The sequence below is a fragment of the Lipotes vexillifer genome, unplaced genomic scaffold, assembly GCF_000442215.2.
Source record: "Lipotes vexillifer unplaced genomic scaffold, Lipotes_vexillifer_v1.1 scaffold200, whole genome shotgun sequence".
In the NCBI taxonomy this organism is placed as follows: Eukaryota; Metazoa; Chordata; class Mammalia; order Artiodactyla; family Lipotidae; genus Lipotes; species Lipotes vexillifer.
This window is the reverse complement of record NW_006790475.1, coordinates 768,020-791,975: the sequence shown is the minus strand read 5'-3', so window position 1 is coordinate 791,975 and position 23,956 is coordinate 768,020. Positions and strand designations below refer to the sequence as shown.

At 45.5% G+C, this 23,956-nt stretch overlaps 1 protein-coding gene across 1 annotated transcript in view; it reads left to right on the top strand.

The window, feature by feature from the left end:
• CYFIP1 (cytoplasmic FMR1 interacting protein 1) overlaps positions 1-23,956 on the top strand; it is a 65,785-nt gene that overhangs the window by 15,515 nt on the left and 26,314 nt on the right. The window contains exons 10-19 of the mRNA XM_007463765.1: positions 781-898; positions 8,284-8,406; positions 9,271-9,396; positions 15,833-15,999; positions 17,363-17,510; positions 18,692-18,845; positions 19,792-19,948; positions 21,362-21,458; positions 23,250-23,326; positions 23,435-23,543. Coding sequence (XP_007463827.1) covers positions 781-898; positions 8,284-8,406; positions 9,271-9,396; positions 15,833-15,999; positions 17,363-17,510; positions 18,692-18,845; positions 19,792-19,948; positions 21,362-21,458; positions 23,250-23,326; positions 23,435-23,543 — 1,276 coding nt within the window. The remainder of the gene's footprint in view (positions 1-780; positions 899-8,283; positions 8,407-9,270; positions 9,397-15,832; positions 16,000-17,362; positions 17,511-18,691; positions 18,846-19,791; positions 19,949-21,361; positions 21,459-23,249; positions 23,327-23,434; positions 23,544-23,956) is intronic.

The following is a 23,956-nucleotide window of genomic DNA, read 5'->3' as shown; positions in this document are numbered from 1 at the left end:
ACAGATTTAATTTTTTTTTTTTTTTTTTTTTTTTGCGGTATGCGGGCCTCTCACTGCTCTGGCCTCTGCCTCCGCGAAGCACAGGCTCCGGACGCGCGGGCTCAGTGGCCATGGCTCACGGGCCCAGCCGCTCTGCGGCACGGGGGATCCTCCCCGACCCGGGCACGAACTCGCGTCCCCTGCATCGGCAGGCGGACTCTCAACCACTGCGCCACCAGGGAAGCCCAGATTTAATTCTTGATACACGTTTTTCCACCACATCGACTGTATCTGTTTGCTGCTGAAATGGTGTGTTGTGCACATAGCTATAGCAACACTGTCTAATTTCCAAGTCCTGTCAGTTTCAACTCTCTCATTAAGGATAACTTTTGTCCCTGAGTCCTTGGCTGACTTGTTTTGTACTGTAACTATGTTTTCATATGTGAGTAATAAGGAAATATTAGTTCCTGCCTACTCTGCAGTAATCTGTCAAGGGGCCCTGCAAGGGTGTTGCAGTGTCCTGAATTCAGCAACACGTCCCAGCTTTGTGGAAAGTAGTTTGCCGATTAAGGAGAAATTACGGTTCCTTTTCCAGAATACAGACATGAGAAGGTAGGACGCAGCCCTGACGCAGGGAGATGAGGCAGGCCCGGCTCTGTTTCCATGCGGAGAATTCCACGTTTCCTCTGCACCTCTACCTCTTGGCTGCAGCGGGGCTCCCGGGGTGGTAGGTGGGCCTGCTGTGCATGTGCCCTCAGCCAGTCGCCTGTCAGGTAACGCATGCTTCCCCTTTACCACCAGATGGACGTGCACGTCCTCCAGCAGCAGCCCACAGTACAACATCTGCGAGCAGATGGTACAGATCCGGGAGGACCACATGCGCTTCATCTCGGAGCTGGCGCGCTATAGCAACAGCGAGGTGAGTGGCCTCTGCCTGCAAAGCGCACCCGGGGACTCGGGGTCTGGTGTGGCCCTTGTATTCTCTGCACCCAAATACTACCATTGATCGCTTTGAGAAACGTAGTTTGGCACTGCGTGCTTAAAAAGCACTGATAATAATGGATAAGGCAGGGCAAATGCAATGGAGTTTGTTTGGATCTGTTCAGCTGTACAAGAAAGCATCTTCTTTTTTCAGAAAAACGTTAACACGGGGCTGAGGACTGAGGTGAGACCGTGAATTAAGTGCATTTCCTAGTGTAGTTCCATGGTTCCAAGCTGCTAGGAGAGGGGTGGGGAGAGTGGAGGATGTCAGGAACAGAAGGGGTGGTTCTGACTTGCGCCCCGTTCGTGTCTAGAGGGAGAAAGTGCAGGAGCCTCTGAGTCGGTGGGCAGATGCATTGAGTGCCCAGAGGAGACCTGGAGTTGGGTGTTGGAGGAAGTGGGGTCTCTTCGGCCGTGGGCCTTGTTAATTCCTTCCAGCTTTGCAGCTGGGCTCTCTGTGTCCTTGCTTGGGCCGGTCACGTTCCCCACACCTGCCCCAAGCCTGGCTTCAGGCCATTGCTGCTTGCGCGTGGGGTGGGTGGCACGGGGGTCTGAGCGAGGGGGAGCGGCAGCAGGAGTGTCGTTTCTCACGTCTTAGTGGACCGGGCACCGAGGTCAGGGTCAGAGCGGTGGTCAGTGGCGTGGGTGCTGCAGGTGATCTAGAGGGACCCGGGGACTTGGGGCCATGTACGCAGGTCTGGTTTCCGAGATCGCGGTACCTCGGGGTTCTCAGGAGGCCCATTACATTTGGGGGGAACAATCTGTTGGTCCTGCTCATTGCAGGACAATGTGCACTCCATCCCTCACCCCCAAGCACTTGTCATCCTGTAACCAAGATGACTGAAAGACAGCCCCAATGCTTGGGGGACGTCGCCTCCTTGCGGACCCCAGGTGGGCGGCCGACTCCCCATGAGGAAGCGTTAGCTCACTCCTCTGCGGAGGCCAGTACAGCCTGAAGAGTAGAGGTGAGGGCCAGTCCCCAGGACTTCATGATTTAGTTGTAAACTGAGTTCCTGAGTTGTTCTCAGACAACACAGAGAGCTGGCTTCTACCCTTCCAAATAGGAGCACTTGACAGCATGCGTGGTTCCTGTGTGCCTTCTGGTGTCTGCTGTCGTGCCTTTATAATCAGATGATGGTTTTTTTTTTTTTTTTAAAAGGGCATATGCGTGGTTTTTTGTTTTTTGTTTTTTAAAGAAGATGTTGGGGGTAGGAGTTTATTAATTAATTTATTTATTGTTGCTGTGTTGGGTCTTCGTTTCTGTGCGAGGGCTTTCTCTAGTTGTGGCAAGCGGGGGCCGCTCTTCATCGCGGTGCGCGGGCCTCTCACTATCGCGGCCTCTCTTGTTGCGGAGCACAGGCTCCAGACGCGCAGGCTCAGTAGTTGTGGCTCACGGGCCCAGTTGCTCCGCGGCATGTGGGATCCTCCCGGACCAGGGCTCGAACCCATGTCCCCTGTATTATGAGGCAGATTCTCAACCACTGCGCCACCAGGGAAGCCCTTAGATGATTAGATGATGATTTTAATAAGAAAGAAGAGATCCACCTTTAAAAGCTTTGCACAGTTTACTTTTAAACAGATTTATGAAGACATAATCCACATACTAGGCAATTCTCTGATTTAAATTATACAATTCAAAGGGTTTTAGTCCATTTCTGAACATTTTCATCATCTCCTGGAGCAACTCTGCACCTATAGCAGTCACTCCCCATTCCCCTTCCTTCTAGCACGTGGCGATCTACTTTCAATCTATGGATTTGCCTACTGGACATTTTATATAAATGGAATCATAATATGTGCTCCTTGGTGACTGGCTTTTTTCATTTGACATAGTATTTTCAAGGTTCATCCATGTTACAGCATGTATCAATAATTTCATGGCTTATTTATAATATTTATAATAATTTTATGGCTGAATAATACTCCGCTGCTTGGACACACCACATTTTGTTGGTTTGCTCATCTGCTGTTGACTGATGGACAGTGGGTTACAAATAATGCTACTGTTAACATCCATGTACAAGTGTTGTGTGGACATAAGGTTTCATTTCTCTTGGGTAGCTATCTAGGAATGGAATTGCTGAGTCTTATGGCACCTCTGTGTTGAACACTTTGAGGAACTGCCAGGCTGTTTTCAAGGCGGTTGCACTATGTTACACCCACCAGCAGTCTGTGAGTGTCTGATGTCCCCCCATCCTTGCCAGCACTTGTTACTGTCTGTTTTATTGATTCTGGCCATCCTAGTGAATGCGAAGTGGTATCTGGTTGTGGTTTGGATTTGCATTTCCTTAATGACTAATGAAACTGAGTATCTTTTCATATGCTCATTGGCCAGTTTTTAAAAATTTGTCCTGAAGTCATTTGCCCATTTTTAAATTGGGTTATTTACCTTTTTTTTACTGTAGAGTTGTGTGAGTTCTTATATTCTATCCCTTATCTGTTATGTGATTTTCAAATATTTTCTTCTGTGTCTTTTTGCTGTCTTGATGGTATCCTTTGAAGCACAATTTTTTATTTGTGATGTGGTCCAATTTTATCTATTTTTTCTTCGGTTGTTTGTGCATTTGGTCATAATGAAGAAACCATGACCTAACCCAAGTCACAAAGATTTACCCCTTGTTTTCTTCTAAGAGATTTGTAGTTTTAGCTCTTATATTTAGATCTATGATCCATTTTAAGTTACTTTTTTTTTTTTTTTTTTGCGGTATGCGGGCCTCTCACTGTTGTGGCCTTTCCCATTGCGGAGCACAGGCTCCGGACACACAGGCTCAGCGGCCATAGCTCACAGGCCCAGCCACTCTGTGGCATGTGGGATCATCCCAGACCGGGGCACGAACCCGTGTCCCCTGCATCGGCAGGCGGACTCTCAACCACTGTGCCACCAGGGAAGCCCTAAGTTACTTTTTGAATATGGTATAAGTTAAGGGTCCAACTTCATTCTTTTGTATGTGGATATACAGTTTTCCCAGTACTGTTTTCTTGTTTGTTTGTTTTTGCAGTACCTGGGCCTCTCACTGCTGTGGCCTCTCCCGTTGCGGAGCACAGGCTCCGGACACGCAGGCTCAGCAGCCATGGCTCACAGGCCTAGCCACTCCGCGACATGTGGGATCTTCCCGGACCAGGGCACGAACCTGTGTCCCCTGCATCGGCAGGCAGACTCCCAACCACTGCACCACCAGGGAACCCCCCCCCCCAGTACTGTTTTTAAAATACCATTCTTTCCCCACTGAAGGCACCCTCAACAGAAATCAACTGACTGTACACCTCCATGTTCATTATAACATTATTTACAAGAGCCAAAGCAAAGAAACAGCCTAAGTGTCTATAGAGAGATGAATGGATAAAGAAAATGTTGCATACAGTATGCAATGGAATATTATTCAGCCATACAAAAGAAGGAAATCCTGGGACTTCCCTGGTGGTCCAGTCGTTAAGACTTCGCCTTCCAATGACAGGGGTGCAAGTTCGATCCCTGGTCAGGGAGCTAAGATCCCACATGCCTCGTGGCCAAAAAAAACCCAAACATAAAACAGAAGCAATATTGTAACAAATTCAATAAAGACTTTAAAAATGGTCCACATCAAAAAAATCTTAAAAAGAACAAAATCCTGGCATTTGTGACAACATGGATGGACCTTAAAGGGCATTATACTAAGTGAACTAAGTCAGATAGAGAAAGACAAATACTATTTAATATCACTTTATGTGGAATCTAAAAAAAAACAAACTCATGGATACAGAGAACAGATTGGTAGGTGCCAGAGGCAAGAGGTGGGAGAAATGGGTGAAGATGGTCAAAAGGTACAAACTTTCAGTTATAAGATAAATAATTTCTGGGGATGTAATATACAGCATGGTGACTACAGTTAACAATATGGTATTGCATATTTGAAAATTCCTAGGAGAGTAAATCTTAGAAGTTCTCATCACAAGAAAAAAAATTGTAACCATGTGAGTTGGTGAATGTTAACTTACTGTATAATCATTTCACAATATATGCATATCAAATCAAATCATTGTACACCTTAAACTAATACAAAGTTGTGTGTTAGTGTGTCATTTATTTCTCAGTAAAACTGGGTGATGGGGGGAATCAATTGATTCTACTCCTGAGGCTTTATTTCTGGGCTGTCAGTTCTGTTCCATTGACCTTTTGTTGGTCCTTATGCCACTACCACACTGTCTTGATTTTACAGTTTTATAGTAAATCTTAAAACCAGATAATATAAGCCCTACAGCTTTGTTCTTCTTTTTAAAGTTTGTTTTGTCATCTTTGTCAAGATTATTTGTGGATCCTTTGCATTTCCATATGAATCTTAGGATCAACTTGTCAATTTCTACAGAATAAGGCACCTGGAATTTTAATAGGAATTGCCCTGAATCTGTATATCAGTTTGGGGAGTATTGCCATCTTAACAAGATTGAGACCTCCAATCCATGAACATGGGGGATATCTTTCCATTTGTTTAGTCCTTCTTTGATAACTTTCAAAAATGTTTGATCATTTTCGGAGTAGGAGCTTTGTACTTATTCTGTTACATTTATTCCTAAGTGTTTTATTCCTTTTGATCCTATTGTAAGTGGACTTCTCTTTTTAATTTTATTTTCAAGTTGTTTGCTCAGTTTCTTTTGACTAGAGGGTAAGGATTTGTACTGAGCAGGGACAGCGGCTGGGTTTGAATAGTTCATGAGAATGTCAGTGTAGCTGTGCACAGACCCTGAGTCCTCAAGAGCCCCCAGATCTCTTCATTTTCTAACAGTGACCAGAGCCAGGTTCTGGGTATAAATTTTTTTTGTTTGTTTTTTGTTCAGTTTATCCATTACGTAAATTTTCAAGCATACAAAGGAGGAGACCAGTCCTGGCCCCTCAGGTGCCACACTGAGCTTAATCACTCGCCCCTTTTCAATTATTCCTCCAACCCTGTGCCTCGGTCTGGGTTAGCTTGAAGCAATCCAAGATAACATAGCACTCTCTCTGAAAGTATTTCCCATGTGTCTCTGTAAGATAAGGGCCCTTTTTAACATATAACCATAATACCAGCCCACCTAAAAAAAAAACAAATGTATTCCCTAATATTAAATAGTGGGTCATTGTTCAGATTTCCCGTTTGCTCATTATCATTAGTGGTGTATTTTTCCAGGTTTGTGTGCCTCAGCACCCAAATAAGTTCCATACACTGCAGTTGGTTGACATGCCTGTCCCCACCATCTCCCTCATTCCCTATGGTGTCATTTGCATGACTTCTGTCCCCTGTGTGTCCTGTACGCTGCCGGCTCAGGGCCCTGATCAGAGTCAGCTCCCACTGTCCTGACCCATTTGGCCTCTTGGTGGCCATGCTGAGGGCTGCTGGAGGGTCCAGCTGACTCTCTGGGATGTGGACGGCTGCATCCCCTGCCCTGATGTGTGACTTCACCAGGCCTCAGCTTGGTGGTCCTCTCAGCTTCTTGCACCTTCCAGAGCTGGATTCCTTTGCTTTATGCATCAGGTGTTAAAATAATTGATTCCCTAGCATATCTAAAGAAACAAACCAGCTTTTTGAGTACTGTTTTCTAGTCAGTCTACTTCAGTTTCCTTCTGCCTTTTTCTTTTTTCTCCCATGGTGAAAGTCCTCGTTCTTAAAGACTCCAGCATATTTTGTTTTTTTTTTGCGGTACGTGGGCCTCTCACTGCTGTGGCTTCTCCCATTGTGGAGCACAGGCTCCGGACTCACAGGCTTAGCGGCCATGTCTCACGGGCCCAGCCGCTCCGCGGCATGTGGGATCTTCCCGGACCGGGGCACGAACCCGTGTCCCCTGCATTGGCAGGCAGACTCTCAACAACTGCACCACCAGGGAATCCCAGCATATTTTGACTAGGGTCAGATTATATGTCTCAGTATACACTCAGCAGTCTTAAAATAGTACTGGCACTGCTAATAACAATTACTAGAAATTCAGATTTTCTTTCTTTTTTTTTTTTTTTTTTTTTTTTTGCGGTACGCGGGCCTCTCACATTGCGGAGCATTGGCTCCGGACGCGCAGGCTCAGCGGCCATGGCTTATGGGCCCAGGTGCTCCGTGGCATGTGGGATCTTCCCGGACCAGGGCACGAACCCGCGTCCCCTACGTCGGCAGGTGGACTCTCAACCACTCCGCCACCAGGGAAGCCCTTCAGGTTTATTTTGCAGTTAATTTTGTCCTTAGGTTTCTTCCTCTAGGGATGTTACATCAAATCGTTATTTTTCAAAGTCACTGAAGTGGTTTGTTTTGTGTTGGTCTCAGCCTACAGATAGTGATGCCTGGACCTGTACTCCTCTTGGCAGTCCCCACAGACACCCCACCTCCAGCCCACACCAGAGCCAGTGTTGTGGCTGGACTGGCCCTTGTGATCCTCATGATTGCAACATACCCTCCGCAGTGACAATCAGGGAACTTTGAGAAAAACAAGTTTGATTACTGACAGGTCCTAGAGGGTACACAGCACACCCAGAGCCCCAAAGCGAGGTCATAGGTAGAGAGGGAGGGAGCACAGACCTGGGGCTCTGCCTTTGTCAGGGCTAGGGTTTCACAGGTTCACTGTTGGTGAATTTAAAACATAAGAGCAGGGATGAAGGTGTGGGAGTGGAAAAGCCCGGTTGGCAGTTATCTAGGTCACCATGGGCTTTCTACAAGGGGAACTTCATGGGTGGGCTGGCTCTTTATCTACTTGGGTAGCTGGCAATATGTTTATTCAAGATGGATGTCTTTGAAATGGATACCTTAATGTTAGGCACTTACCCTACATGGTTCCTCTGTGTGGTCACAAGGCCAATTCAGTCCTACACAGCTCAGTTCATTGTTTAATTTTGTGTTTGAGTTTGGGGGATTGCTTTTTCCTCCTAATTTAATTTTATATCATAATATATAAATGTTTATGTGGTTCTAAAGTCAGATCTATCAGAGGAGGTATGTTCAGAGAAGTCTGCCTTCCTCTCTACCCTCTGCTTTCCTGGCCTGTAGATAAACATTCGTAAATCTAAGTTTTCATTATTTGATATAAGCAAATAACACATGTGGGCACGTTTTCCTTTATCAGCTAAGTTAGAAACATGCTGTGTGCATGTTTCAGGAAGGACCCGGTCTGCAGACCCCTCCAGCGCAGGCTGTGGCGGCCTTTCTCAGTGTTTTGAGCTATGTGTGCCCATCATGCGGGCTCTGCAGTTGCTCTGCCTTTTGATGCACTGAAGAGTCTTGTGCTCATATCATTTTCTACTTTGTGAGTGTACATCTGGGGTAGGCTTCTAGATTGGGTTTGATAGGTGGTTTCCTGGACGTTTATGACTTCTTGATGCTCTGTCTTCTCTAGGTGGTCACAGGCTCAGGCCGCCAGGAGGCTCAGAAGACGGATGCTGAGTACCGGAAGCTCTTCGACCTGGCACTGCAGGGCTTGCAGCTGCTGTCCCAGTGGAGTGCTCACGTGATGGAAGTGGTGGGCACTCTCACTTTTATTTGGAAATGCACCCCCTAGTTAGTTAGAAGTGCTTTTCTTTCCAAACTTGACTAAATTATATTTTTTCTGCATTAGCTTTCGTCTTTGGATTGAGAACAAATTGGCTTTTTATCTTTGGCGCTAGAAATAAGAGTATATATTAATTTAAATGTTTCTAAGATGGCTCAATGTACACTTCATTTACATATATTACAAATAAAGGGCCTTTTAAAACATATTGATAGAATTAAATTTGTATTGTTTTGATGATTTTTAATTCTCATTTTTTTTAAACAGCACTCTCTGTGTATTTCTAGCCATCAGTTTCTTTTGATTAGGATTAGTAAAGTGGTTTCTGATGCATAGAAAGATTTGGATACCCATAAGTCATAGAGGATTTTCCCTTTTGTTGTTTATTTTGCTCAGATAAGGATTATTATATTTGGTTGGGTACCTGATTGTTTGAAAGGCTGATTCTTTCAGAAATGGTGATGAAACGCTTATAGTCTTAGATATTCCACATAAAATATCCAGGCCTTTTTACCGGATGTATTTCTTAAGTATCTGATGTATTACTTGAACCTGAAGTCACATTGCCAGAACATTTTGCAGTTTTATGGAGGTGGACCATGTGTGCGCGTGTGTGGTGTCTGTGTGTGTGTGCACGTGTAGTGTGTGAGTGCCCACATGTGCATGTATAGTATGCATGTGTGTGTGAGCACACATGCCGCTGTGTGACTTTCAGACTCAGTGAACAATAAAAGGCTGACCTTTGGTAGCTTTGGTGATGGTCCTGTGAGTCAGACCAGCAGTTAAGCATTTATCATTCAGTGTGGCTGTCTCCCCTCTTTTTGACCACACCAGTATTCGTGGAAACTTGTGCACCCAACGGACAAGTACTCCAACAAGGACTGCCCTGACAACGCCGAGGAGTATGAGCGTGCCACGCGCTACAACTACACCAGTGAGGAGAAGTTCGCCCTGGTGGAGGTGTGCTTTGTCTGCTTTCTCTTCCTTCTTTGACTCTGGCCTGAAACTGTCTTCCCTTTACAAAGCAAAGGCAAAAACATGAATGAACTGCTTATCTGATGTCATTGTATCTGTGTAGGGCGGCCCTTTGCATCTGTCACAGTTCTCAAAACAGAGAGTAAAATAGGTTGTGGGTTCCCAGTCTCTGCGTGGACACTCCCCTGGGGCAGTCGGGGTATGTTCTGAGTGAGAGCCTGGGAGCTGCAGCAGCTTCTTATGGCCACACACAAGAGGAGTGAGCCAGGACCTGGGTGTCTGAGGGAGAAGAGCCCCTTTCACAGCTGTGTGGTCCCCAGCTCTGCACTGTCATTAGGACCCTTTGGATGAATAGTTCTTAATTGCTCTGCCATCCAGTGTTTGGATGGAGATTTTATAGCTGTACATTTCCTGCCTTATTTAAGGAATCTTTGCATAGCCCAAGGTCATGAAGATGTCTCCTACATTGTCTTCTGGATGTCTTATTCTGCTTTCACATTTGGATCTGAAATGTCCCCACCAACCCTCCCAACTGCTCTTCTTGCCGCCTCTGTTGTGAGTCAGGTGACCATACCTGGGCAGGTGTGTTTCTGTTCATGTTCTAATCCATTGGTCAGTTTGTCTATCCTTTTCTAACACCCCTCTGTGTTAATTACAATAGTTAATCGTGTGCTTGGTAAAGCAGGTCTTTCTGTCTTCAAGAGTTCCTTAGCTATTCTTGCTCTTTGTATTTTCATGAACATTTTAGAATCACCTTTCCATGTCCCAGTGAAACCTGTTAGAATTTTTTATGAGGATATGAATAAACCTATAGATCATTTTAGGAAGAATTGACAAATTTATAAAATTAAGTCTTTTATGAATCTGGTATGTCCCTCCATTTGTTAAGATTCTCTAAGATCTCTTTTCATCTGTAAAACTTTTGCACACCTTTTCTTGGCTTTATTTCTAGGTATTTGATGGTGTATTTTAATTTTTTTCTAAATGTTTATCACTGATGTTTAAAAATCAAAATTATTTTTTGTATTTTCCTTGTATCTACCAACTTGTCTAAACTCACTTATTAATTGTAATAAATTACCCATATATTCTTTTGGATTTTCTACTTATATAATCATATCATCTGGAAATGATGACAGTTTTATTTCTTCCCCTTCTATTTTTTTTTAAATCACACTGGGTAGGATCCCTACTCATTAAATAGAAGGAGGCTCCAGGCATCTTTGTCTTGTTTCTCATCTCAAAGGGAAGGCTTTCAACATCACACCGTATGATATATTTGCTGTAGGTTCCTTATAACCACCCTTCCTCAGATCAGAAAAGTGGCCTTCTATTCCTTGTTTGCTAAGAGATTTTATCATGGATTTTATATTAGTTTTATAAAACACTTCTGCATCCGTTGAGATAGTTTTATGACTTTTTTATTCCATTAATGTGGTAGATTTACACTGATAGGATTTTTTGGGTCTGGTTTGATGTTAAGCTAGCCTTGCATTCCTGGTTTAAACTCAACTTGATCATGATATATTATCCTCTTTATATATTGCTGGATATAAGTTGTTAATATTTTGATTTGGATTTTTGCATCAAGGCTCATGAGTAAGAGTGGCTTTTGATAATATTTTTTCTTTCAGTGTTTCATTTTAGAATACTTTTAGATTTACGGAAAAATTGCAAAGGTAGTATAGTGAATTCCCATATACCCCTCACCCATTTTCACTTATTACTAACATCTTACATTAGTATTGTTACATTTTTAATAAGCCAGTATCAATACATTATTATTAGCTAAAGCCCTTGCTTTATTCATATTTCCTCACTTTTCTATAATGTTCTTCCTCGGATCCAGGATCCTACATCACATATAGTCATCATGTGTCCTTTGGCTCTTCTAGATCACGACAGTGTCTCAGACTTTCCTTGTTTGTGATGACCTTGACGGTTTTGAGGAGTGCTAGTCAGGTGTTTTTAGAATGTCCCTCAATTGGAATTTATCTGATTTTTTTTTTTTTTTTTTTTTTTTTGCGGTATGCGGGCCTCTCACTGTTGTGGCCTATCCCGTTGCGGAGCACAGGCTCTGGACGCGCAGGCCCAGTGGCCATGGCTCACGGGCCCAGCTGCTCCGCGGCATGTGGGAGCCTCCCGAACCGGGGCACAAACCCGTGTCCCCTGCATCGGCAGGCAGACTCTCAACCACTGTGCCACCAGGGAAGCCCTATCTGATGTTTTTTTTCTTGATTAGACTGGGGTTGTAGCTTTTACGAAGGAGGACCACAGAGCTGTTTTTATCACCTCACATCAGAGGGCCATGCTGTCACTGGTTCATCAGTGTGCTGTTGCCCTTGGTCACCTGGCTGAGGTTACCCACGCCGGCCATCGCCCCCTTTCATAGGGCGCTTTTGGGGAGGAAGTCACTGTGCTTAGCCCACACCTGAGGAGTGGGTAACATTGCTTTTTTATAACCTTCCACACTAGTTTTTGGATGCTGGCTTTGTAAAATGGCTCATAGCACTTCCTTCTTTTCTGTTGTCTGTAGTGGTTTGTGTAAGATGTTATTTTTTCCCTTAAATGTTTTCTAGCATTTATTGGTGAAGCTTTTCCTTTATGGGATGGTTTTTGAAACTTTCAATGTCTTTGCTATATGTAGGGGTATTCAGATTTTCTGTTTCTTCTTGTATCAGTTTTGGTAAGTTGTATTTTCAAAGGTTTTCTAAGAATCTTTCTAAATTTTCTAATTTTTGACACAGTTTTTTATAGTAAGTTCTCATCTTATTGGTAACAGCTTCCCCCCCGCCCCATACCATACAGTTCACCCATTTAAAGTGTAAAATCCAGTGCTTCGGGGGTACCTATTCACAGAATTGTGCAATCACAATCAAATTTGGAACATTTTTGTCACCTCAAAAAGGAACCCATTAGTAGTCACCCCCCCACCCCCATTCTCCCCTTTCTTCATCCCGCGGCAGCTACCCGTCTACCGTCTGACTCTGTATATTTGCTTATTCTGGGCATTTCATACAATACGTGGCTGTGATTGGCTTTGTTCACTTAACATAATATTTTCAAGGTTCACATGTGTATCAGTATTTCGTTCTTTTCATTGCCAAATCATATTCCATTGTATGTATATATCACATTTTATTTATCCATATTAGCTGATGGATACCTGGATTGTTTTAGTTTTTCACTTTTGAGTAATGCTGCTATGAACTTTTGTATATAGATTTTTGTGTGGACTTGTTTTCGTTCCTTCTGGTGATACACCTAGGAGTAGAATTGCTGGGTCATGTGGTATCTCTGTGTTTAACATTTTGAGAAACTACCAGATTTTTTGCAAAGTGGTAGCACTACTTTACATTCCTACCAGCAGTGCTAGAGGGTCCCACTTTCTCCAACTCCTTGCCAACTCCTGATATCTGTCCTTTGATTCCAGCTATCCTACTAGATATGAAGTAATACCTCATTGTGGTTTTGATTTGCATTTTTATAACAACTAATGCTGTTGAGCATGTTTTCTGTGCTTATTGATAGTTTGTATATCTTTGGAGAAATGTCTGTTCAGATCCTTTGCCCATTTTTTAATTGAATTAGTTGTCTTTTTATTATTGCGTTCTCTATGTATTCTAGATACCAGTTCTTATCAGACATATGATTTGCAGTATTTTCTCCCATTAACTTTTTACTTTCTTCATGGGGTCTTTTGAAGCATAAAAGTCTTTAATTTTGATAAAGTTCAGTTTTTCAATTTTTCCTTTGGTTACTTGTGCTTTTGGTGTCATATCATAAGAAATCACTGCCTAACCTAAGTCACAAAGATTTATTCCTATGTTTTGCCTCATATATTTGAGGTGTGATCCATTTTGAGTTAATTTTTTTATGGTGTGGGGTAGGGTGTTCTGTCAGGGGTCCCCAAGACCACCCTCAGGCTAGATTTGCTGGAAGGACTCACAGGACTAAGTAGCTGTTATATTCAAGGTTATGATTTATTATACCAAAAGGACACAGATTAAAATCAGCAAAGGGAAAAGACACCTGGGTGAAGTCCAGGAGAAACCAGGTGCAAATTCTAGTGTCCCTCTCCTATTGGAGCTGCAGGGGATGTGCTGAATTCTCCTGGCAGTGATGGGTGATAACAGATGCAAAGTGTTGCCAACCAGGGAAGCTCACCTGAGCCTTGGTGTCCAGGAATTTTATTGAGGGTCAGTAATGTAGGCATGTGGCACATGCACGATTGACCTCAGCTACTCAGACTCCAGATCCAGAGCAAAAACAGCTGTTTGCTATAGATCACATTGTTAGCATAAAATATCTGGTGAAACTGCTATTGCAATGGCCCAAAGCCTCAGGCACACAGACATTCTTCAGGCTGAGTATTCCAGTGGCTGAGTTGGTTCCTAGGAGCCAGCCAAGGGCCAGACCTTTCCTGGGAACGTGCAGGGTTTGGTCATCCCAGGCCTGCTGAGATGACCCTTTCCTACACAGGAGTCCAGCTTCATTCTTTTGCTTGTGGATATTCAGTTGTACCAATACTATTTGTTGAAAAGATAATATTAGCCCATTGAATTATTTTCACACCCTTCTTGAAAATTAATTGACTATAGATGTGAGGGTTTATTTCTGGACTCTTAATTCTATTCCACTGATCTGTATGTTTATCCTATTCCCGTATAGTCTCGTAATCTCTTAATATTTGTAAATCGTGTGGTAGTGTCCCCTCTTTATTTGTAATGCTTGTAATTCATACCTTATCTGTTTTTTTTTCTTCATCAGTCTTGCTGACCATTTGTTTGTTTGTTTATAAAACAGCTTTATCTTAGTTGATCACCCTCTATTATATACTTGTTTTCTATTTCATTAATTTTTGCTTTTAGATATTCATTTCCCTCTACTTTTGGAGGGGGTTATTTTGTTTTACCTTTTTATAAATTAGTGATCAGTATTAGGTTATTATTATCTTTAGGCTTTTTTGTTTTCTAATATATGCATCCAAAGTTCCAAATTTACCTTTCAGCACACCTTTTCCTACATCCCATAAGTTTGAATCTATAATAATTTCATTTTCATTCAGATTGCTGTGAATTTGAATTCAATTCAACTTCAGTTGGAGAATTTGCTTTTTATATAGAAAATTTCCCTTTTTTTTCCTCATTAGAAAAGCAACCCAGATTCGTCATATAAATCCTCAAAGCAAACAGAAAACACACATGTGAAATGAGGACAGGATCATGTCTCTGATGCCATCACAAAAATGAACTTCAAGCAGTTCAGTGCATTTTCTTCTGACCTTTTTATGCATATTAATTCACTGTACCATTATTGTTTAACACAGGGGTTCCCAACCCCCTGGCCACACAGCAGGAGGTGAGCGGCAGGCGAGTGAGCGAAGCTTCATCTGTATTTACAGCCGCTCCCCATCGCTCGCATTACTGCCTGAGCTCTGCTTCCTGTCAGATCAGCGGCGGCATTAGATTCTCATAGGAGTGCGGACCCTGCTGTGAACTGCGCATGTGAGGGATCTAGGTTGTGCGCTCATTATGAGAATCTAATGCTTGGTGATCTGAGGTGGAGCCGAGGCAGTGATGCTAGCACTGGGGAGCGGCTGCAAATACAGATTATCATTAGCAGAGAGGTTTGACTGCACAGAGACCATAATAAATAATTGCTTGCAGACATGTATCAAAACCCTATCAGTGAGTGGCAAGTGACAATTAAGCTGCATCTTACGGAGTAGACTGGACATAAGCAACACAGTTCGGGTATCACTGTCTCCCATCAACCCCATATGGGACCATCTAGTTGCAGGGAAGCAAGCTCAGGGCTCCCACTGATTCTGCATTATGGTGAGTTGTATAATTATTTCATTATATAGTACAATGTAATAATAATAGAAATAAAGAGCACAATAAATGTAATGCACTTGAATCATCCCAAAACCTTCCCCCCGATCCCATCCTCAGAAAAACTGTCTTCTATGACACCGGTCCCTGGTGCCAAAAAGGTTGGGGACCGCTGGTTTAACAGATGGGATTTGGGTTACAAGCTTGTAACTTCTTTTTTCCTGTCCAGATAATAACAAATTTGCTTTCCTGAATCTTTTTCTGTTTTGTTGAAGTCTTTCACAGAGAGGTGCACCCTAAGGCATTCAGCAGTATTTTGAGTCAGTTACCAAATCTCCATGTTGGCTCCAGGCCAAGCAGATCTGTCCCTGCCCTCGAGGCACTCATGGTCTGATGGGGTCAGACCTAGGAACAGGGACAGCTGCAGGTAGGAACAGGGACAGCTGCAGGTGCAGAGCAGAAACACAGGAGGCCAGGGTGAGGCCCTGTGCTTGGGGGAGGCAGTCTCCTGGCATGTGTCAGGCCCATGGAGCTCAGCTGTGACCCTCCAGCACACTGAAGATGATGTGTCCATGCCCCTGCAGGTGATCGCCATGATCAAAGGCTTGCAGGTGCTGATGGGCAGGATGGAGAGTGTGTTCAACCATGCCATCCGCCACACTGTCTACGCCGCGCTGCAGGACTTCTCCCAGGTCACCCTCAGGGAGCCGCTCAGGCAGGCCATCAAGAAGAAGAAAAACGTCATCCAGAGGTCAGCCCTGCTGCACACACTCCCTGCACGGTCATCCAAAACTGAAGGATCAGCTTAGGTTTGAACAGCTGTAGAGTTAACATTTTCATAAAGTGCATTTATATTCAACCTCCAGGCACCCTTTGGGTAAATTTCCTCTAAATGTAATGCAGTGGGTCCAATTATTAACCTGAGCAACCCACAGTAAATCAACTACAGAAGGTCCAGGCAGTCTGGAGACCCAGGGACAAGGGTGTGCTTATCTGGGGCCTGGGATTGTCTCAGAATCTGTCTGGCAGTTCCGTTCACCAGGCCTGTAGGGACACACAACCCAGAATCTCATCTCCCATTTCTTCAGTATTTTTGCTTCTGTTCCTTCTCGCCTGTCTTACAAATGAGTCAAAAACTATTGCTTTGGCCAAAAAGTTTGTTCAGGTTTCTCCGTAAGAGGTTACAGAAAAACCCGAATGAACTTTTTGGCCAACCCGGTACATACATATTGCAGAGTTCCTGTAGCAATCTTGAGCTAGTTTTCTATTAATGTTTAGCCTTTTAGATAAAGTTTTCTTTCAGAGACATTTACCTAGAATGAAGCTCACAGGGACTCACACATGTACTGATTTCATTTTGTTGCTTTATGGTTGATATAATTGTCACCTGCTATGGTATGACTTTAGCATTATTAAGATCTTACACTGTGAGGTTTCCCAGTTTTTGTTCTCTCTCCTGGAGGACTTAGTAAAGGTTTTCATATTTTCAGTAGTGCCTCGGTTTTGCTCACGCTTACTGTGATGGAGCCTCGCCACGTGGGAAATGTGCAGCGTAGTCTTAGAGTAACTCTGGATTTAGCTAGAGCTTTCCCCGTGAGGTGATTAGGATGGGCGTGTGGGTGTGGCGTCTGCCCTGAGGGTGGCGCTGTGGAGGACACCGAATGGTGGAGCCCTGTTGGGAGTGGGGGCATCCCGATGTCCAGGTGAGTTGGGGACACGGGCAGAGTCCCCAGTATTGTGCTGGTGACTTCAAATTCAAGTTAGAAAATGGGATGACTTGCAGGGAGGTTGAGTTTCAGCTCTGGGTGACGTTTGGGGTCTATCCTCTTGCTGCCCTGAGTATGTCTCAGTGTTCAGGAAATAAAACATCACATCTGGGCTAATTGATGCAAAATGCAACTACATTAGATCCTCTGAGGGTAGTAATATCCCCAAGAAAACGATCTATGTTTAAAGTTTCACGTTGAACTGGTCCATTACCACGTCTCCCCTCTGCCTCCGGAGGGATTCATGTGTGAGAGTTGTCTGTGTGAGAGGCGAAGCGATGCTGTGACTGTAAAAGTGCCGAGCGTATCAGCACTGCCTCTGCCCTGACAGCTTGACGGGCGTTTTAGTGTCCTGCAGGCCATCAGGAAGACCGTGTGTGACTGGGAGACAGGGCACGAGCCCTTCAACGACCCGGCCCTGCGGGGCGAGAAGGACCCCAAGAGCGGCTTTGACATTAAAGTGCCACGGCGCGCCGTGGGACCCTCTAGCACGCAGGTTCTTGTTCCCCGATCCCTTGTCGCTGCCTGTTCGCCTCAGTGGGCTGACCCTGAGCTGGGGGCTGGTAGGGGGGCTGGGAGTGAAATGACCTCACCGCTGTCTGCTTGGGCAGATAAAGTACTGCTTGTGTCTTTTTTGCTCCTTTATTCCTCGCCCAGGTGAATCTGGGGTGCAGACACCCTGTGATTCTTGGGTTTGGTTATTTGCATGCAGAACTTTATTTGACTGCATGAACCCCTATCCCAAAAATGTGGGTGAGAGTCTGTGTGTCTGTATTTATGCTGTGTTGCCTGGTGGGTGTTTAAATGTATGGTTATAATTTTTATGTTGGCTCTAAAAATGATCATTCCTAAAGATAAAATTTTTGGAAATTTAAAAACATACTTCGGTGTGTCTGTGGTCTTCAGCTGCCACTGCTGCACCCTCTCCTGGCATACTCAGCTCCCTTCTGCCCCCAGGCAGCTTTTCTCTGACCTTCATACCTGATTTACTATGCCCTTTGGCTTTTCCCCTCCTGTTTTGGGACTTTGTACTTCTTACTCATCATCTCTGTGTTGGGGGCTTTTAGAATCGCTCTGTCAGTCTTTTAGAGAATTGCCAGCAGAGCATGTTGCTGGCTGTGTATGAAACCTCTGGGATACCTGGGAGGAAGTCATTGCTGCCCAGAGAGGGTGCCGTCTGGGGTCTGTCCGTCCCCTGTCTGCCAGCACACAGGCGCCCTCCTCACTCGTCCGCGTGTCTGTCCCCGCCCTGTGCTGCGTGTGACTAACGCTGTCTCCGCTCTCCTGTCTGTCCGTGTCTAGCTCTACCTGGTGCGCACCATGGCGGAGTCCTTGAGCTCTGCTGAGCTGCTCAGGCAGCTCAAGTCTGTGGGCACGGAAAGGCTCTTGCATGTGGTTAACGCGTTTCTGAGGCAGTCCTACACCTATCCGCCTCTATTAACCTTTGGTGGTAAGACATTGTTTGTTTTTCTTGTTGGTATTTATGGCCCGAGGCGAAGGGTTCTGCTCCAAGTTCTTTGTCCCAAGCAGCAGCGACTTGGCCTCGTGGATGGGCGCTGCCCCTGCGAGCCTGCACGGTGTCCACGGGACAGTCCCTCTCGTGGTTTATCTGCGTTTGTCGTAACTAATGTGCCATGTATATTTTCTCCCCCGCAAATGTTTCCTTGGATAATGCAGCTTTACATGGTGAGAACCATGCTAGAGTCCCTCATTGCAGACAAAAGTGGTTCCAAGAAAACCTTGAGAAGTAGCCTCGAGGGGCCCACCATATTGGACATAGAAAAGTTTCATCGCGAGTCATTCTTCTACACCCACTTGATAAATTTCAGTGGTAAGAGCTACTGCTGACCAGTGTCCGGCCCAGCATGTTCTAACACCACTAACGCCGTCTAGAATGCTTCCGCCTGCCTGGTTGCCCCTGCTCTGGTCCCTTCACGCACCCAGGCAGTGACACAAGTTGCCACCCTCGTGACATTCCCTCACCTGTTGCTTTAAATGCACGGCTGGCTGGGGGTTCCCTCCATGTGGCATGGCCCTTAGAAGGGTGAGGCCTGTGGGCCCGGGGCTGGCCCAGTGACCTGGACGCAAAGTCTTTGTAACCTGAACTGGGTCAGCAACACAGGCCAATGTGACTGTCACCTGGCTCGAGACGCAGGTGGTGATAGATATCAGAAGCCACCCACGACTGCAATGTATAGAAGGCGGCAGGTGACCTGACGTGCACAGCCCGTCCTAGGGTGACTGGGGCACGTGTGGATGCCCTTTGTCATCGTGGAGCCGTCCACGTTTCTTTCTGTGCTGCAGCCATTATCCAGGGTGGGAGGCCTCTGTCTTGGCTGCAAGTGCTGCAGGTTTAGAGTAATAGTAAGGTTTTTGTTTTTCTCTTCATAAAAGGATGGAAACATTTTTTTTTTTCAATCTGTCTATTTCGCATTAGATAGACCTACACCAAGTGTGCCTGTAATGCTGTGTCTGTATCCCGTATAAGATAATCCCACCAGAAGGCGCGCAGTATTGACTAGCTCCTGTTGGTGGGCGGTGGTGTCCGTGCTGGGCCCATGGGGCTGGATGCTGACTCTGCTCTGTTTATGAGTGAGAATCAGCACGGCCAGGTGGCTTTGCCTGTGGCCACACTGCAAGGCACACGTGACCCCTCACTGCTCATGTGCACTCTCTGCAGCTCAGGGCTGAGAGCCTGGCACGCGCCCCCTCGCATTGTCCTGTGCAGTCTTCTCTGCTTGTGGAATATTAATGTGGTGTTATTTGAATTCCTTAAGAGACGCTCCAGCAGTGCTGTGACCTTTCGCAGTTGTGGTTCCGAGAGTTCTTCCTGGAGCTGACCATGGGCAGGAGGATCCAGTTCCCCATTGAGATGTCCATGCCCTGGATCCTGACAGACCACATCCTGGAGACCAAGGAAGCGTCGATGATGGAGTGAGTGTCCTGGAAACCTGTCCCAGCCTCCTGTCTGTGTGATTGAGGCCCTTGGTGGCATTTGGGAGCCGGGAGGTGGGGGAGGGGTGACTATTCTCAGCACTTCATTTGAAGTCGTCATTCTTCTTTTTTTTTAATTTATTTATTTTTGGCTATGTTGGGTCTCCGTCACTGTGCGCAGGCTTTCTCTAGTTGTGACGAGCGGGGTCTACTCTTTGCTGTGGTGCGGTGGCTTCTCTTGTTGCAGAGTGCGGGCTCTAGGCGCATGGGCTTCAGTAGTTGTGACGTGTGGACTCAGTAGTTGTGGCTTGCGGGCTTAGTTGCTCTGTGGCACGTGGGATCTTCCCGGACCAGGGATTCAACCCGTGTCCCCTGCATTGGCAGGTGGATTCTTAACCACTGCGCCACCAGGGAAGTCCCTGAAGTCGTAATTCTTGGGGTGAGACTTAAGATATCAATACAAGGAACAGGTAGGTGTCCTGGCTTCAGACTGAAATCCAGAGCTGAGGCAGTAGAGCTAATTAAGTCCACTGTGTCCAGGTGCTATGAGGCCTGGGAACTTGGCAAGGGGAGAGGTGGCCTGGCATGGCCTCTGACTCAGATGGATTTGGGAGAGGAAATGTTCATTGAACATCTTTGTTTAGAGTTTGAAGCTCAGGGTCAGGGCAGGGGGTCAGAGATTTTGAAAATATGAAGTCCATGGAGGGAAGGTAATAGCAAACGGGGTGTCATGTAGTGAGCAGATTGGGGCCCTGCCTAGCGGGTCCTCCCGCCACCGTCCTCGCCTGTGCACGTCAGGAGGGCGGCCTTCCCTCACTCTGCAGCAGCCGTAGTGTCTGTTCTGTAGCGTTAGAGGCCTTGATGAGCGTGTGTGCGCCTCTAGGGCCACATTGGGCCCTCTGCTTACGTGCCTCAAGCCCTCAGAGGGACCTTACTTCTGGAGACCGTCGGCTACCACCGTTTGTCCAGGGAGAGAGGGGCTTTGGCCACACCAGGTGTGCTCAGGGTCAGCTCTGGGGCCCAGGACCTTTGTATGTTTTTCTTTTTAAGTCGGACAGTTTGTTCTTAAAAATAAGAAAATGACTCATTCTTGTGGTTATTAAAAATACTGCAGAGTGGGGTGAAAATCTTTGAAACGCGATAACTGAGAAGATGAAGTTGCAGGAGGCCCTTGTGGACCCAGCAGGCGCTCTGGGCGTGGCTGAGCCAGGCATGTCCTGCCAAGGGTCTGGCCAGCTTGCTGGGGCCTCTGTTAGGGCCCTCACAGAAGCCGAGTTTGGCATTTGAAGTAAGAGATTGTTTTTCCTCATGAGAGAGGAAGACAGTGAGGGTTACATTTCCCGTGGAGGGCAGGGTGTGAGAGCCGAGAAACCCCGTGTGGGCGGCTGGCCTGACCTCTCTCCCACTCTGCAGGTACGTCCTCTACTCGCTGGACCTGTACAACGATAGCGCCCACTATGCCCTCACCAGGTTCAACAAGCAGTTTCTCTATGACGAAATCGAGGCAGAGGTGAGGGCCCAGGCACTTTTAATAGACTTTTAAAAATTTCCTTTTTCCTCTGAGTGTTAGAGGGAACAACCTTTCTTTTTAATACAAGGAGGTTCAAACAATGGAATGAACTTTGAAATAAACATTTTGGGGTGGACCCTTCTATCTGCACTTTTTTCTATGCATCCACACAGGATGATTGGGGTCTTAAAACATCAGCTGTTGGGGGACATCCTTTTCACGTGACTGCATGTCATGAACACTGCATATCTTGCCTGTTTCTTTCATGAACACAGTCTAGAGCAGGGGGCATTGTACAGAAGAGATGCACTGAACCAACCTCTATTTAATTTCTCTAGTTTTAGCTTTTTATTTTTAATTATAAATAATGCTTTGATGAACTTCCTTGCACGTGTCTTTTTAGTTGTATTGGATTATTCTTGAGGACAGATTCCTACAAGTGGAATTATTAAGTCTGTGTACATGCAGCTAAGGAGAAAAATCTTACTTTCTAGCTCAAGATGTAAGAGAATTTAACCTCAGCAGATTACATTATACATCTGGGTCTCCTTCCCCATATCCTCACAAAAACCACAGGAAGTGCTTCTTTGGGGAGATGTCATGGGCTCCCGGGTGAGGCAGGGTGGGCTGGGGACAGAGACCCGTGGGGTCCTGGGGCAGCTCCGCTCTGAGCACAGGGTGTCCTCATCCCAGTTCCGGGGGGGTATGTGCTAGCCCCATTTGCAAGTGAGGATACAGTTTTGAGGGTGAAGTCACAGACTGTGTCCACCCTGCAACTCTGACCGACGTTGGGAGCCCAGAGGAGGCCACGGGCAGCGGCTCTTGGGACATACAGCCTGGAGTCAGGAGCTGCCCCCAGATGTAGTGCACGATAGCCCCTGGGAGCACGTGAAGAACAGAGACTCTCTTATATTCCATTGTATTTAAGAGAATTGGAGCATTTTTCTCCATCAGTAAGCAAGGTTCCGACGTAATTTTCAGTGGTGGTGTGGTGGTCACTCCTGGTCCCACTGAAATGGATTTAATCTGCTATTGTTGGACAGTAAAGATGTTTCTGTTTTCTCATAAGAGCCTTTTTTAGTTGCCTTAACAAAGGGTTGGGGTTTTGTTTTGTTTTTTAATTCAGTCCCCAGAACTTATTTATTTCATAACTGGAAGTTTGTACCTTTTGACCCCCTTCCCCCAGTTCTCCCATGCTCCACCTCTGCAGCCACCAATCTGTTCTCTGTATTTATGGGTTTGTTTTTGTTTTTTTTTAGATTCCACATATAAGTGAGATCATGCAGTATTTGTTTTATTTCACTTAGCATAGCACCCTCAAGGTCCATCTGTGTTGTCAAAAATGGCAGGGTTTCCTTCTCTTTTATGGCTGAGTAATATTCCATTTGTGTGTGTGTGTGTGTGTGTGTGTGTGTGTGTGTGTAGATACCTTCTTTATCCAATTTATCCATCAGTGGACACAGGTTGTTTCTATGTCTTGGCTGTTGTGCTGCAGTGAACCCTGCAGTACAGATATCATTTTGAGTTAGTGTTTCCATTTAAATACCTAGAAGTGGAATTGCTGGATCCAAAAAAAAATTTTTTTTTAAGTTCTGTTATTTGATCTTGGTTTAGGGAAGCTTTTTTGGGGCGGGACGTGCCATACCACACAGCTTGGGGGATCTGAGTTCCCTGATCAGGGATTGAACCCAGGCCCTTGGCGATGAAAGTGCAGAGTCCTTACCACTGGACCACCAGGGAATTCCCTAGGGAAGCAAAATTTAATGCACACTTTCCTTTCCTTTCCTTTAGGTGAATCTCTGCTTTGACCAATTTGTTTATAAGCTGGCCGACCAGATATTTGCATATTATAAGGTTATGGCGGGAAGGTGAGTATGTGTTTGTAATTTGGGTACAAAATCTTGGGCAACTTGATCTGACATTTCCATTAAAATTCACAGCACGTGAGAAATTGTCCTCTCTTCCTTCCATGCTAGTTTGCTTCTTGACAAACGGTTACGATCAGAATGCAAGAATCAGGGTGCAACAATCCATCTCCCGCCATCTAATCGCTATGAGACGCTGCTTAAGCAGAGGCACGTGCAGGTGAGCCAGGCCTTTCCTGGGCACAGTGAGGCATGGAACCGGCAGTGGAAATAGTGGGGTTTTCTTAGAGCTCCTCAGGTTTTAATAGATGTCAGTATGTATGTGGCTGTGGGACCATCCACGTAAAGAGCTGAGGTTTTAAAGATAAGCAGTTTCTCTTGGATAACCTGACACACAAGGGAAGGCTGCCCTGCGCAGTTCCCAGGAGGCCTGGCCCAAGCACAGCTCCTCTCCAGGAGCCCAAAAGACAGAGCTTAAAAGAAAGAAGATGTGGACTCTAGTCAGCTCAGAGTGGTGGGGAGGAACTGCTTCTTGGCCAGCACAAACAGTAATAATACAGTGCTTGTTTTTTTTTTGTTTCTTTAAAAATAACGTATATACATCACCAAAAGGAAAATACAGAAAACTGTAGG